Here is a 14,619-nt window from a genome sequence, read left to right as displayed (position 1 = left end):
CCACGGTTAGATCCCGACTTGCCCTATTTTTCTGTATGTCATGTGCGTGACTGCGTCATGTCTTTGAGCAAAACACATTTTATCGCATTAAAGTCGAGGGGATTCATTCACGAATGATGAAATTATATTATATAGGTATGCGCTTTAGGTACTGTATTCTTCCCCCGACGTATCAAAATTGAAATACCATCGTTGAAGTCGTTATTGCTTGGATACCGTTTATCACACACTCTTTCAAAACTCACCGTGAGTGACGAGTGGTTTAGGTACCTGTTCCCCCGTTACCGACCTTCGTCTGGCCTTGCTGTCCGTTTACCTGCGACAAATTCACGTTAAAAATAAACCTATAGCATAGCATCTTTGTCGCAATGTTATTTGTAAAATTGTGCCGTTTGTGCTTGTGGATGGGCCAGATTGTGCAATTAGGTGAAATAGCTTGCCGAATGAGTGGTAAGGCATTGATTCGGTTTCGGGATTTCAGCGACTGCAAGAACGGACTTGGAGCTTATGCCTGCTTAGGTACGCCAAATTTCGTTTATTTACATAAACATAACGATATTACCGTTTAAATAAATAGCGTATTGATGCCTGCGGCTGCCTCTTTCGCAAATGCGATTAAATCTTGCTAATTTTGTTTCGCTTATCAAAACATATTCATTTAATATAATTTGTTCATGTTACCGGATCGAATTGAAACAAATACCTAGCAAAATTTGGTAAGAAGGCATTTAAGCATTCATGAACTAACAATAATTCACATCACCTAATGCAACCGATCGTATAGCAGCATCGTGGTGCAAAGGTAGCAAAAAAAAAAAACTATAAAGGTTATGCATACTTGTAATAATACACAAGAAATGTGTTTAGACGGTCAGTCGGTGTTCACTATGAGCGTATGCCTTATCAGTGTCTTCAATCGCCCAGCTACATACAGGCTCAACTGCTCTCTTCAAGATCGACTAACATACAGTTTAAAACCTAACCTAAGCTAGCCTAGCCTAACTTTAAATTAATCAATTAAAGTCATTTTTCTTGGCCGTCTGTAATGTATGTTTGATTCTTTCGACCATCGCCATTCCAATCTACAGCCTTATTAGCCACGATAGGCAACGAATTGGTGAAGGCTGCTCTATAACGGTTGAACGCTGTCTCTCCGGCTGAATAGGAAGACATAATTTCCTACTGTCATATTACAAATAAAACTTTTAAAGCTGAATCATGCCTCGGCTTCGCCTGCGTCTCGCCAGCACACACACCAAACTACCTGGTTGTCTACATATACGTGGCCTTGTATTTTCCGACAAATCTGTAGTTTCAGTTGTCAGACAACTGATAGCGACTGACGGATGGAAACAACGACATGTGCACAAACATATACATCCCTACAGTGCTGGCAGATGCCCAAACCACAACTATACATATGATGCGCGCTGCACAGTGCAACGAGAGGAAACAAAGGATGCAAATTATACGATATGAATAATGCACGACATAAATCGCCAACTGCAGATGCTTAAAACATGATACACGTCATACCAGCTGATGTTCCTCGCCATACACCTATCAATCTGTCATAGCCTGGCCCTGCACATTGTCAGGAAACCAGCACACAGGCTGCATACAAATTCATCAAATAATGCAAACGGTGAAGGCATATTTCCCAGACAGGAACTATTCGATGAAGAAAAACATACAAAAGGCATTATCGTTTACACACTTATAGTGAGGCCCTGAAAAGCATGCACGTCACTCGTTACAGTCGAACCGATGTGCAGTCAAATTACGCATAATGTTACTGCCAAGATGCATTTTATTCACGACTTGGTTAGTATTGAGTGTGATGTTAAAATGCTACGAATAAAGATCACACGGATAACTTCATACGATGTAAACAAAACAAAGCAAACGATAAAGCACGACTACACTTCGTCACATAAGAGTTCGTCACGACGCCACGGCCATGCACAAAATATCACTTCTCGTAGTGTGTAGGTACTAAACATACGAGTTAACACCCTAACCGTCTACTGCATGCTGAAATGCATTAAATCCAGGCCGCTACCTACCCTGCAGGAAGACGTTGTTAGGGAACGGTCGGCTCCCTTGGGAAAGGAAAATGTTACTGGGTCGAGTGCCCGGTGCACTCTGCCGGGTCGGCTGCTGAAACTGCTGTGATGACCGCCGGAACTGCTGAGCTGGCTGCTGGAACTGTTGGGCTGGCTGCTGGAACTGCTGAGTTGGTCGCTGAAACTGCTGAGTTGGCTGCGCGAAGAAGGACGACTGCTGATTTTGTGGGAATCTTTGTTGGTTCTGCTGGAATCCTTGCTGATTTCGTTGAGAAGTTTGTTGGTTCTGCTGGAACGTTTGACTTTGCTGAAATACTGGCTGACTTTGCTGAAACGCTGGCTGACTTTGCTGGAACGTCGGCTGACTTTGTTTGAAGGCCGGCTGACTTTGTTGGAAGGCCGGCTGACTTTGCTGAAATGTCTGCTGAGTGTTCGGCCGAGTTTGCTGGAAGCGCTGCTGATTTGCTTGGAACGTCTGCTGTGACGCCGGCTGAGCAAACGAAGGCTGCACCTGCTGAAACTGGCCCTGCTGGAAGCTGGACTGCACCGCCGGCGGGGTGAGCCGCTTGGGCGGCAGCTGGGGTGCCCGGGGCGGCCCCTGCGGAGGCCGCGGGGACGGGCCGGCCCGCGGCCGAGCGGTGGTCGGCTCAGTGAGGGCGGGTGGCCGGACGGCCTGCTGCAGCCCCGAGAGGTACTGCAGCAGCGTGCTGTGGTAGCCGCCCGGGTGGACGGCGGGGGAGTCGGCACCGTCACCGGACTGAGGGCGGCACCGGGCCGCCGAGACGAGCAGGGTGAGCAGCACCAGCAGCTCCGCCAGCGCCGGCCGCCGCGCGCACATCGCACTCTGCAACACACAGAGACGGAGGATCAGTGGTCGAATCGACAAACACTTTATAGTGGCTCGGTGGCTGAGCGTCCACCAACGTATCCATAACCATAATGTATGGCGGGTGACCGACTTGATTGTGGAGGGGTGTACCGGGTACTAAATAAAGTGGAAATGACCCGGTATACAAGCTGACAACTGTATCTGTTTTCATTCGTATAATAGTCTGACATCCAAGGCCATTGAGATAACTTAGAATATACCAAGGTTGAAGTGCTATCGACGAGCTTCTATGTTTAACAATATGACCGATACAAATGCATCGCCAACGTACTGACTACTGATGTTACCTATTTTGGCTCAGCTTATCTCATTGCAATTGAAAGCGCTCGAAGCGAATCATACCTACTACCTACTAGTTTATTGTGATTCGCCAGATCCTCTTAGGCAGGCGGGTAGCTAATACGGATCAAGCTCGCAACCAGTTCTTGTTTTTATTTGCAAAATAGATGCCTTGTAGAGTTTTGCAACATAAATAGTTCAAATGATTGCCTCGAAATGTATGCACCCGAATGTCTGATCTGCAACCTCATAAAAAGGCAAGCCAATCCGAAAGCGCTTTATCGTAAATAATAGCTTGAACTTATCAATGGAAATGCCTATCATATGCTCCGTCAGTTAAACCTCAAGAGTCAGGTGTGTGCTGCAGATTCAGAGCAGGCAGTAACTTTCAGACTTTTGCAAAATACCTCCTGGTAAAGCTTTTGGGATAAACTTTGCTGCCTGGCAACACATGCTGGTCCTGAATCGGTTCACGAACCGCTATCAACAGCGGAATTTCGCTGTGAAATTCGTGGGAATAAGTCGTAACAAGATATGACGCAACGTCTATTATCCGGAGCTGGTGACAATCGGTGTCTGTCTCTATCTCGTTACACTGGACGGCGTGTTGAGACCTTCAGGGGAAACGGAACTGAATAGTAATTCCAAAGATTCTTATCCTTATTGCTCAGAATCATCGTTCTATCATCTCGAAACGGCACATTTTGTTTAGCTTGCAACACCGCTGCGTGTTACTACCCGTTTTCGACGACTGCGCTGGAAATATCGTTTGTTACTGTTACGACTAAAAATAAAGGTGGATATTAGCCGTTTTCACGACGGCCGTCTGGTACACATTTGGTGCACATTTGGTGCAGGTTAGGTGCAGATCTGGTCAAATTAGGTTCAGTGTGTCTCTTAGTAGCTATCAGCTAGGGTTTTGACTTATTGCTTATATATGCCTGCTTAATGTTTTGTCATATTAGCAGAGAGTATCATCGATTAAAACACTGAAATAAATTCATAAAATAAAGATATTTGCTGAAGAGATTAGGTGCAGATTTGGTCAAATTAGGTGCACTCGCCGGCTAGCCCGTCGTGAAAACGGCTATTAATTATATACTATGTTACGGTTGAGTCACATCATTACCTGTACTTCCTTCTCTTTCCATTTTACATTTGCTCGTCTCATTTTTATAAAGAAGACATGCACTAAATCTATTGATCACTTGATGATGGGTATAGATACACCGGACAAGGAAGTGGAGACGGGGAGGCGTTTGAACGGGGAAGACCAACGAATGGGTGTTCTATTGTTGTGTTATCAAACAAAAAATAATACAAGCTGCATACCCGTTTAACAATCGGAAATTGATGGCCACTGCAAGCCAGAGAGGTCACGGTAAGCATCATTCAGTCAGTGTTCTTGATTTAGCACTGCAAAATAACATACAGCTTAAATGCGCTATCGTAGTTCTCTCCAGACATATACCGAGAATCGAGACGTGCCCTACATATGTATGGGCTGTAAGTTTATGTTCCCACCCACTGTGTCTCCTTGAGATCACCGTAAGCAACGCTGACCCCGATAGTTAGTATCACCGGAAAGTAGCCGGCGGTGCTATAATACAGGAAATAACCGCCTATCTACATTCTTCACCGATCTGTGGGCGATAAGCCCGGAAGAGATAACACGATTTGACGGTTCTGCGCCGATTACACGATTCGGTTGACATAATTGAGGGAGATAGACATCTTCAATGTTATGTAATGACGCAACCAGAGATGGTGTATACCCGATGCTTGCATTTACATGGTTGTATCTACGGGTTTAATCGACATAATGGTCACCCCAGGTCTTCCTGCGCTGGCGCGCTGTCAGTAGCTGACAGGAGATAATGCAGAAAAAAACACCAAATAAATGCCACGGAGATACGATCTTCACATTTGTAGAGCTCACGTATCAGTAATCAGTGTAAAAGGGGGTTCCGTTTTTAGCTCCATAGCTAGGACGACGTTATAGGCTTAGAAGCCAAAAAGATTCTTTGACAATAAAATGTTAATCAGAGACCATTTAATGAGGGGATAAACCCACCGTATATTTATGGACATACCAACAAGTAATTATACCACCGAGTAGCCGACAGCTCCCGTTATTGAATCCATACTGAAACCGTCAGCCACTTTCCTTCCTTTTCTTAGCCACTGCCCGTCCTCATATGCTACAAATGCTTCACGATCGATGTATACGATTCAGAAGATGCAGTTATGATGGTGGCCTTGGCTTTGCAATAGACTATTCGGTTCCCAGCCGTCTGTATAGCCTGCAGTAGGTAAGTACGTCAAAATAAGCTGGATTGTGCCTCTTAGTTTGCATGTGCATGTAAAAGGGCAAAATCTAAACTAAATCTAAGTAAAATCTAAGTAAAATCTAAGCCTGTCCCGTAGCTCAGTTGGTAGAGCATCGGACTCCTGGTAGTGAGAGCCCGGGAATTCGAGACGCTCCGGCGCTCGATATTTGAGACTCCTGACGGGGATGGTCTGCGGTTGGTGGGAGCAGCCGCAGCCAGTTGAAGTCAGTTGAGTGGGACAGGCCGTGTCCGGCTTTGAAGGGCACGTTAAACTTTGGCATCTAAATTCTCCCGTTACCCGGAATTGCGCGATCGGACGGTAGGGGTCGGGGCTACGCAACAAGCTCTGCTTAGCGTGGGCTCCGGCTCTGTCAATCCGTCCATTCAAAAACATTCGAGCTAAATTTATTTAAAAAAAGGCGTTTTAATGAAGTATAGAAAATGTGCCCTTCATTTTGTATGCATGTAGACTGTCGTTACATTATGCCTTCACTTACATTAATTTTGTAATAGGGTGTTCTAAACATTTAATACTTAGTCCATTAATTAATATAACACTCTATGAATAATCTAAGTTATTAGCCTTTTCGCGACGGCTACCTGGCACACTTTTGGTGCAGATTTGGTCAAATTAGATTCATAAATCATAGTGTTTCTTAGAAGCTATCAGTTTGGGTTGCACTGTTGCTTACAGTTACATTCCTGCTTTTTCACATTATCCTGTTGCTTACATGCCTGCTTTTGCACATTATCAGACATAATTTTCAATTAAAAAACTCAAACAAATTCGTGATATGAAGATGTTTGTTTTAATTGTTAAAGATATTTGGTGCAGATTCGGTCAAGGTTGGTGCTTTCGCCAGATAGACCGTCGTGAAAACGTCTATTGGAACGGGATACGAGCCGTAATAAATTTGAAATTAGAATAAAATAGATACTTTTGATTGAATTATTGCAGGGCTAAGGCCGGAATTTATTCCTTTCAGCAAACTAACTATGACATTGCACTTACGCGGAAACGGAACTTGGAAGAAATTAAAACAGTTAAATGTTCTTGTTTGTTTGTTTGTTTGTTTGTTTGTTTGTTTGTTTGTTTTCGTCTGTCTCCTATATCCTACCTGAGATTTTGGAGGAGAGCACGTAGAGCCCGCACCTCTGACGGTCAGCTCGCTCTTCCGTTCACCGACCAATTCGTGCAGACCGATCACTGCACTCCACACACGCTGCACAGTGCACACTGCCGCTGTTACCGCCACTGCCGCTGCCGGTCACAGACTGCCACCGGCGGCCACTGCACCCGGCCGTACCTGAGCTCCCCCCGCCGCCGCCGCCACCGCCCCCGCCGCCGCCCCCGCCGCCCGCGCAGGTATCCCGAGGGCGGCGGGCGGAGGGCGGGGCGATAGGAGCGGCCGCCCCGTGTGAAGTGGAATTCCCGGCGGCCGGTCGTGTCTAAATCAGACCGGCGGTCGTGAGACGGCACGGTCATGTCGACGGCCCGTTCTGCGCTCCCACGCCGGTGCCTGGAACTCCCTCCCCTCCACCCTATCTGTAGCGGCGACGAATCCCGTCCGTAAGTGGTAAAGCCTGAAGGCCAGATGAGGGCGCAGTCACATCCGTTTGGGAGTGACGGGAACGAGGGGCGGTTCCGAATTGACGTTACAGGGTGTAAGTGACCGAGGCCAGGTTCTTCAATCCACGAACAAATTTAACTATACAGAGGACGAGAGGACGAGAGATGATTTTGTTCACATGCTGCATATACCGTGACGGCTTAGATGTTACCAAAAACGTATATCAGAGTAATGTCGAGTTGTATACATATTTCATCATTCACCCGGTATACTTGATCGTTTGATCCAGTGTGGTGCAAATAACAGGGTAGCTGTATAATGGTGGTCGTTCATGGAAAATGATGGTGGTCATTCGTATAAAATTCACGCACAGAGGCGTGGATTTACAACTCGAGCTTACCTACTTTATGCAGGAAAAAGGAGTGATCACTGACATGCCGGTAATTGGATTTAGGAAACAGAGATAGTCGCCATTCATGTTCTAAGATTTATCGACGGGGATGTTTAGCCATGTTGCGGATCGGGCACAATTTGAGCATTCGTTGCAAGGTCACCACGAGTCGTCATCTACCATTGCGAACAATTTCAACTTTCCTGCAGATGTTAAACGCATGTGCGGTGCCGAGAATCGTCAGCTGTAGCTAGGCCTTTTACAAAATCCTGCTGAGGAAACAAACATCATTTACGGAAAATTATCTGTAGCTCCGCCCCTTTCACTAATAAATCACTGCCAAGATCCATGTACTTTGTTAGATTAATTGAATTAATGATGTTTTAATGTACGGTCATGTCGACGGCCCGTTCTGCGCTCCCACGCCGGTGCCTGGAACTCCCTCCCCTCCACCCTATCTGTAGCGGCGACGAATCCCGTCCGTAAGTGGTAAAGCCTGAAGGCCAGATGAGGGCGCAGTCACCCGTTAATGTATTATGCGCCTACAGTGTCCCGCCCATCGCAAGTAACTTGAAAGTTGGGACCTACCCCGTGCATGACTGGGGGTGGGTGGGGGGTGGGTGCACGGGGTGGGGGCTCTAGAGAGCCCCTCCCGTTTTTCGGTTATATCTTCTAAACCGTTCGACGGGTGAACACAAAACTTGCGGAACCCTCAGCGGCATCGATTGGACACCTTGTGTTAAAATTCAAATTTTCTAGCTATCATAGGTTGGCCGGAAAAGACGTCAGAGTGACGTCATGTCGGCCGATTTTGATGCAAAATATTGAATTACGACAACGCGCTCTCAAGAGCTCAGTTTTAAAAGTTAGACCTTTTTTGCATGAGTGGACTACAAATATACGTAGCTATCAAACTGCGATCTCGAATTTTCGAAATTTTGAAAATTTTGAAAATATATGCATTTACAATTACAAAAATAGGTATAGTTTTGATTTTTTTCGAAACGTTTTTCATTTTTCGCAAAAAAAAACTGAATATATTTGATACAACACACACTGATAAATAAGTTTAACAAGTTTTAGCCCAATATCTTAAAAAATAACCAAATTATCTGCATTATTGTCAAAAGTTTACAATTGTTTATTTTTCAATACCATTTCTCAGTACGTTATTGACATCGTACAACAATATAAATGGCACCATCGTGTTCCAGAGCTCAAACTGCATTTGATTTGATAGACACCCATGCTTTGTTGAAAAAGCTCATTTTCAAAATTTTACCTTTTCTGACCTGAAAGTGACCTGTCACCTGACCTCCGATAAATTCAGCTGAAAATGACCTTAAATGATACAGACGACATTGTTTTCAAAATCTATGAGTATAATGGACCATAAAACATGCGTCACGTGCCCCGTACATGATATATAGGTACAATTTTCGTGACCATAGGATGACAGCTGGCCTTGACCTGAAAAATTCGAAGTAAAAGTTCGGTACCCTCAGGGTAGGTATCTAAGGCATATATCAAGGAGTACGTAAACCGAAAATGAGCCTGATCGGACTTAAGTCAGCCGGCGGTCAGATCCTAATTTGTGAATAAGCAAAAATGCTGGCTGATAATTTTTACCTTGACCTGACCTGTGGCGTCATCGGTGACCTCGAGGTCAATGAAAATAGGTTTCGTTCGATAGTTTTTCCAGGGTTATCACATGCCGTTCGAATTTTGACGATCGGCCTAGTAGTTTCGGATATAGGAGGGGGGAGAGCTCTGGAGAGCCTCCCTCCACCGCCACTCGCGTTATGGAAAATACCCCAGTCATGCGCGGGCTCAGGTGTCGGTTGGGCCTCGTCGTCATCTTAGCCAGCCAGCCCAACAATTTTCCAGCCACCAACCATCGCAAAGCAAGTACCTACCATGCTTACTAGTCACTGCTCGTGTCTCGGGTCGGCTCGTGTCCAGCGGACCCCTCTCGGCCCTCAGTCCCGGTCCCGTCTGGCGTCTGCACGCGAATCCCCTCTCGGCCCCACTGCAACCATAGCTTTTCCCGACATATTCTGTTTCTCAAAATGGTCGTATCAACTAGCAAGACTCGCAAGGTTTATATAGCCTTGGCAAGACTGTAGAAAGATGAGGCAAATGTTGTTAAAATGTCGGAAGATATCGAACACAAACAAGAAAATTAGCCGCCATGCTGAACGTATAGAGAAAACTTCAAAACGAAGTTAAGCCTTTATTTGGACTCACATCTTGCGCGTGAGCTGCCATATTGCAAATAGCACATGTGCGAATTGTTTTCGAAACGTGATTTTTGCGCTGGTGGCGCTGTTTGGTTTGCGTTGCATGTATTTTTGCCGTATGTGGGTCATCTTAAGAGATAAATATTTAATTTTAATTTTGCGGCATTACATGAGTTGTTCCTCAAGCTGGTGACTAGCTTGAATTGGACTCGTTGCCAAAGGTGCCACGCCCTGATTGACCCGGAGTTCAAGTTTGAGCAGAGGCGGATCCAGCTCAGAGTTTTTTTTGGGGGGGGGGCAAACCATAGAAATTTATCGATTCTTTCCATGCATCGTCCATAGGCGTAATGTTAAAATCATGCCGTTTGGGGGGGGGGCAAATGCCCATTTTGCCCCCCCCTGGATCCGCCACTGAGTTTGAGTTAATTGAAGATGAGTTTTTTTTAAATTGTTTTTTTACTTTTTGATATTAACATTAGCTTCAAATCTTAATTATAATACCCTAGGTTTTTAAGGATGTCTTAATGGTTTGTGTTCAATATTCTAAAACCTCAGCTAGATAAATCAGTTTGAGGCTCTGAAACAACACATGCCCACTCCAGTTTTGACTCAGTTTTGGATCTGATGAATTCATGATATATATGCACTAAATGGGCCCTTTGTACACCAGACAATCAACAGTGGCAGATCCAGGGGAGAGTAAATAGGGCAATTGCCCCTCCCAAACGGCATAATTTTAACATTACGCCTAGGGATGGTGCGTGGAAAGAACTGACAAATTGTTATTGTTTGCCCCTTCCAAAACTCTGAGCTGGATCCTCCAGTGACCATCAATGTTACCTTAACCTAAAACTAGCCCCTAGCTTGTGTTAGGTACTTTATCTCTCCTGCTATTTTGTAATCTGCTATTTTTACAGGTTCAATTGTGTTTTTTAATTTTCATAAATCATATTTCCTAAGACACCATTGGGTTCAGGATGTATAGTGGTATTTGGGGCAAATGCTCTTCTTTAAAGTGCTCAAATTTGATTGAGATTTGCATTTTCTAAAGTAAGAAAAGCCCTTTTAGAAAAAATGGCTTAAAACTGTACAGTGCAGGTCATAATCAAAATATGAGGAGTTATTAGAAATGAGAGGAATTGGTTTGGTATGCATTTCGCAGCATCCAAGACTGCCTTTCTGGATCTTCCAGTGTTTAAGGAAGCATTTTGGAAATCATTTTTTTTTTGCAGTCAGATTTAAAAATCAGGTGATCATAATATCACCATTAATTTATTCTAATTTCTTCATTATAAATGATGGTGTTTGAAGCTTGTAAAAACAGGAATCAACTACATTTTCTTTTGCTCCAGGATGTGTTCAACATCAAACCAAGGCATGGCTCCAGAGATTCAAGAATATTACAGATATCTGCTAGGTGAAGTAAATGTGCCACCTGGCCCCATTGTTCTACCAGAGGGATTTTCTGCCACCATTTTGGCCAGGGTAAGTAGCTGAATTAAATTTATGCATCTGCATGCTCCAGTGCACATGTTAAATGGGTGGGATTGTGGGAACGTGACCTTATTGTTACTTTATGTGGTGCTCACTGTCACAGCTCAATCTGGTCAATATTCTTTGTATGGGTTTGTATTTATAAACTTTAGCAACATTGCTAGTAGTATTTGTTAGTTGTTACCATAAGCTGTGTTACTTTTCAGATCATTCACCAGACGCTGGTGAAGAAGGCCTCGATGATGAATGATGTGCACCACGTACAGATCCTGTACAGTGCCTGGGCCATCCTGAATGACGCCTACGTCCCCATCGCCGCGTCCACTACCTCCACTCAGACCGACCCACCTCCGACCACACCCCGCCTGGAGAGCTGCACCCAGACTCCGGCGCGCGCCGCCGCCCGCGAGGGCTCCGCACAGACCGTGAGTCCGCCGCTGCGGGCCGCGGGCTGTCAGACCGCGCTGCCGGAGTGCCGGGACAACGTCTCGCAGACCGAGTGCCGGTCGGGGCCGGGCCTGGTCTCCGAGCAGGCGGTGCAGACGGACGGACCGGTGGGGGTCCCGGCGGAGGCCGTCAGCGCGGCCGTGCAGACCGAGACGCCCAGGATGAGGACCAAGTGGACCCAGATGAGGCGGCGGGTCACCACGGCGAGCGGCAGCCAGACCGATCGACCGCCCACTCCGCCTCCTCCGCCGCCCCCTGGCTGTCCGGCCGAGACCCAGACACCCTCTCTGGACTCCCGGGCCTCGGAGACTCAGACCCCGGCTCTGCTCTCTCGGACGGCCGAGACCCAGACGCTGCTGGCTCAGGCGCTGCCGGGCCGCCGGGCGGCCGGTACGCAGACTGTGCCGCTGCGGCCGCCGTGGGCGCTGCGGCTGGTGCGTGGCGCGCTGCCGCCCCCGGCCGAGCGGCCGGCCGAGCCGCGCCGGTTCCACGGCCGGCGCCTGCTGCGGCGCGGCTACGAGGCGGCGCCGCCCGAGATACCGCTGTCGGCGGTCCCGGGTGGAGGGGACGGCGACGGCGGCCCGCCCTCGCCGGCGCCGCCCGCCGACCCGCGACTCGAGGTGAGTTACCGGGAGGGTAAGGTATTGGATGAATGGGATGACGTAGATGGTTTTACTGGCGCGGTTGGAGGTGTTACGAGAATTGTGGTGGTAAGCGGGAGCAGTCATTGTCGCGGGGTTCCGTCTGTCTATGGTTCGTTGGAACTCATTTCCGTGACTGAGAAGGGCAAATTCTGTCCATAATTGAGGTATACCACGAGGTATACAACAAACTCGTATGTTGCAAGCTGGGAAGGACGGTCGCTTGTTAGTCTAAGTCTACATTGTTGCATCATTCATCAGTATACGCCGTAATTATCCCTCGTTTGACTTCCATTGAAGCTGCCTGACTGACGCCCCCCCCCCCCCCTCCCGCAGCTCCCGCGCCAGCAGTGCGGCTCGGAGCCGGGCGGCCGCGTCGGTCGGCGGCGGACCCGCACAGAGTCCGACACGGGCAGCATCTGCTCGCCGGTCGGACAGACCGGCCGACGCTCGCGCTCCGGATCGTCGGGCGGCGAGGGCGACCCGCCGGGGCCCGCTCCGGCTCCGGCTCCGGTCCCGGCTCCAGCTCCGGTCAACAGGGACCCGCGGATCCGCACTCCTTCGGCCGAGTCTGTGTCCGCGGCTCCCGGACTGATGTCGCACCCGAGCCCGCCGAGACTGCCGTCACTGAACGCAGGTTAGTACCGCTAAATACACACACAGTATCCGTTGGTGAAGTTTGTGACCGTGGCGGCTGGAGTAATGTCGCACCCGAGCCCGCCGAGACTGCCGTCACTGAACGCAGGTTAGTACCGCTAATACACACACAGTGTCCGTTGGTGAAGTCTGTGTCCGCGGCTCCGGGGCTAATGTCGCACCCGAGCCCGCCGAGGCTGCCGTCACTGAACGCAGGTTAGTAGCGGTTGGAATGAACCCATAGTCCGCCGGCTGTCGGAATTCGGGGTTACGGAGACTCGCCTGACGTCTGGGGAGATCTGGCATACGTCACTGGACCGAGTAATGAGCTACCTGGTTTGTGTTGGTGCTTGGTAGGTATGTAAAATTCAGACAGGAGTATTGTGGTTCGTTGGCAATCTTTTACTGTCATTTTCCTCATTTAATGTTAATTTACATGGCTTATTAATTATTTAAACTGGTATGAATGCTAGTTCGCGTTTACCTTGTGACTGCGAATTTTCCCTTAGTTCAATCAGTGTGGTGGCGTATCCGAAAGCCTCACAAACAATGCAGATTTACGCATGACGTGGAAGAGTATTCTTCATAACTTGTTGGATATTTCGTGTTAATTTGTTGATTAACAGAAATATGAGCAGTGACCGAGCCAGCGCTTGTTCACGTTACGACAAACCTGTCCTTACCTTGTAAATCGAGGTTCTGAGTAGGTCGTGGCATTGACCCGGACGTTTGTATGCATTGTCTTTTACCTATATTACTGACGCACGTACATATCCGTGAGGAGGTCAGTTTATAATAATAATTTGACGGGCTTCCCAGGTCATCACCAACTGACTGACGTATTCGATATCGTGGGCTGCGTGACCGGCAGTGTTTCATGAAGTCGGCGTCAGCCCTCCGTGTCGTGTCTCGTTCCACTGGCGTCACCCCGCCATGACGCGTCTCCTGTCCCTCCCGCAGACGACCAGAAGGTGCCGCTGGTCTTCGACAGCAGCTTGACGGCCATGCTGGACACCAGCTACAGCTTCCTGCCTGCGCCGCCGCCGGAGCTGCTGGGCGGCGGTGGCGCTCTCCTGCGGCCCAACACTAGCGCCGACCGGCGGCCGTCGGGCGAACTATCCGGCTCAGATATGGATTTGGACGATTGACGGATCCGTGAGTGTGTCCATTCACGAACCAGCAGTGGAACTGATTCCAGAGGCGAACGTTGCGTTACTTTTGTTAATTCGTTGTTGTGTGTAGTCATGTTTTGAAAGGCCGGATAGGCCTGTTGTGAACTCGCCATGATCGACAAGACGTTCTGATCACAATGAAATGTGAGGCGTTGAACACCGATGGAAATTCACTGCCTGCCGTCTAGCTGTAATGCCAAGTTACGTTACGTGGCAAGTGGTTTGCTTTCCATTTTGAACGGGTAGCTCGTACAAGGTTTTGTAGTTAAGGTTTTGTTATTTAATTCTACTCAAATGTAATCCGGCATTTTGTAATAAATGAATGACTTTATAATTTTGTTCAGTCTTCAGTCTTTTCTTGCTTGTGATAAAAATTCAAGCTATGAACTTAAAAGTGTTAGGAGAAAATTGCGAAGTTCTAGCTGAGTGGAATGCGTGTGCTGCTAAATGCGAACAAAATCAA

At 47.6% G+C, this 14,619-nt stretch overlaps 2 protein-coding genes across 2 annotated transcripts; one reads left to right on the top strand and one right to left on the bottom strand.

The window, feature by feature from the left end:
* Positions 1 to 1,268: 1,268 nt before the first annotated feature.
* On the bottom strand, positions 1,269 to 6,847 carry LOC122387203 (gamma-gliadin-like). Its single transcript, XM_043377157.1, has 2 exons — positions 6,683 to 6,847; positions 1,269 to 2,910 (listed from the first exon to the last, which is right to left on the bottom strand). Exon 2 carries the CDS (start codon positions 2,902 to 2,904, stop codon positions 2,059 to 2,061), a length of 846 nt encoding a protein of 281 aa, XP_043233092.1. The 5' UTR covers positions 2,905 to 2,910; positions 6,683 to 6,847; the 3' UTR covers positions 1,269 to 2,058.
* Positions 6,848 to 9,890: 3,043 nt separating this feature from the next.
* LOC122387199 (formin-like protein 5) lies at positions 9,891 to 14,490 on the top strand. The gene is made up of 5 exons (XM_043377142.1): positions 9,891 to 9,987; positions 11,119 to 11,251; positions 11,467 to 12,327; positions 12,685 to 12,985; positions 13,945 to 14,490. The coding sequence occupies exons 2-5, from the start codon at positions 11,120 to 11,122 to the stop codon at positions 14,130 to 14,132; spliced, it is 1,482 nt and encodes a 493-aa protein (XP_043233077.1). The 5' UTR covers positions 9,891 to 9,987; position 11,119; the 3' UTR covers positions 14,133 to 14,490.
* The last annotated feature ends 129 nt before the right edge of the window (positions 14,491 to 14,619 follow it).

The sequence above is a fragment of the Amphibalanus amphitrite genome, unplaced genomic scaffold, assembly GCF_019059575.1.
Source record: "Amphibalanus amphitrite isolate SeventyFive unplaced genomic scaffold, NRLGWU_Aamphi_draft 000016F_arrow, whole genome shotgun sequence".
Classification (NCBI taxonomy): domain Eukaryota; kingdom Metazoa; phylum Arthropoda; class Thecostraca; order Balanomorpha; family Balanidae; genus Amphibalanus; species Amphibalanus amphitrite.
The sequence above is the reverse complement of the archived record's forward strand: the minus strand, read 5'-3'. Positions and strand labels throughout refer to the sequence as shown.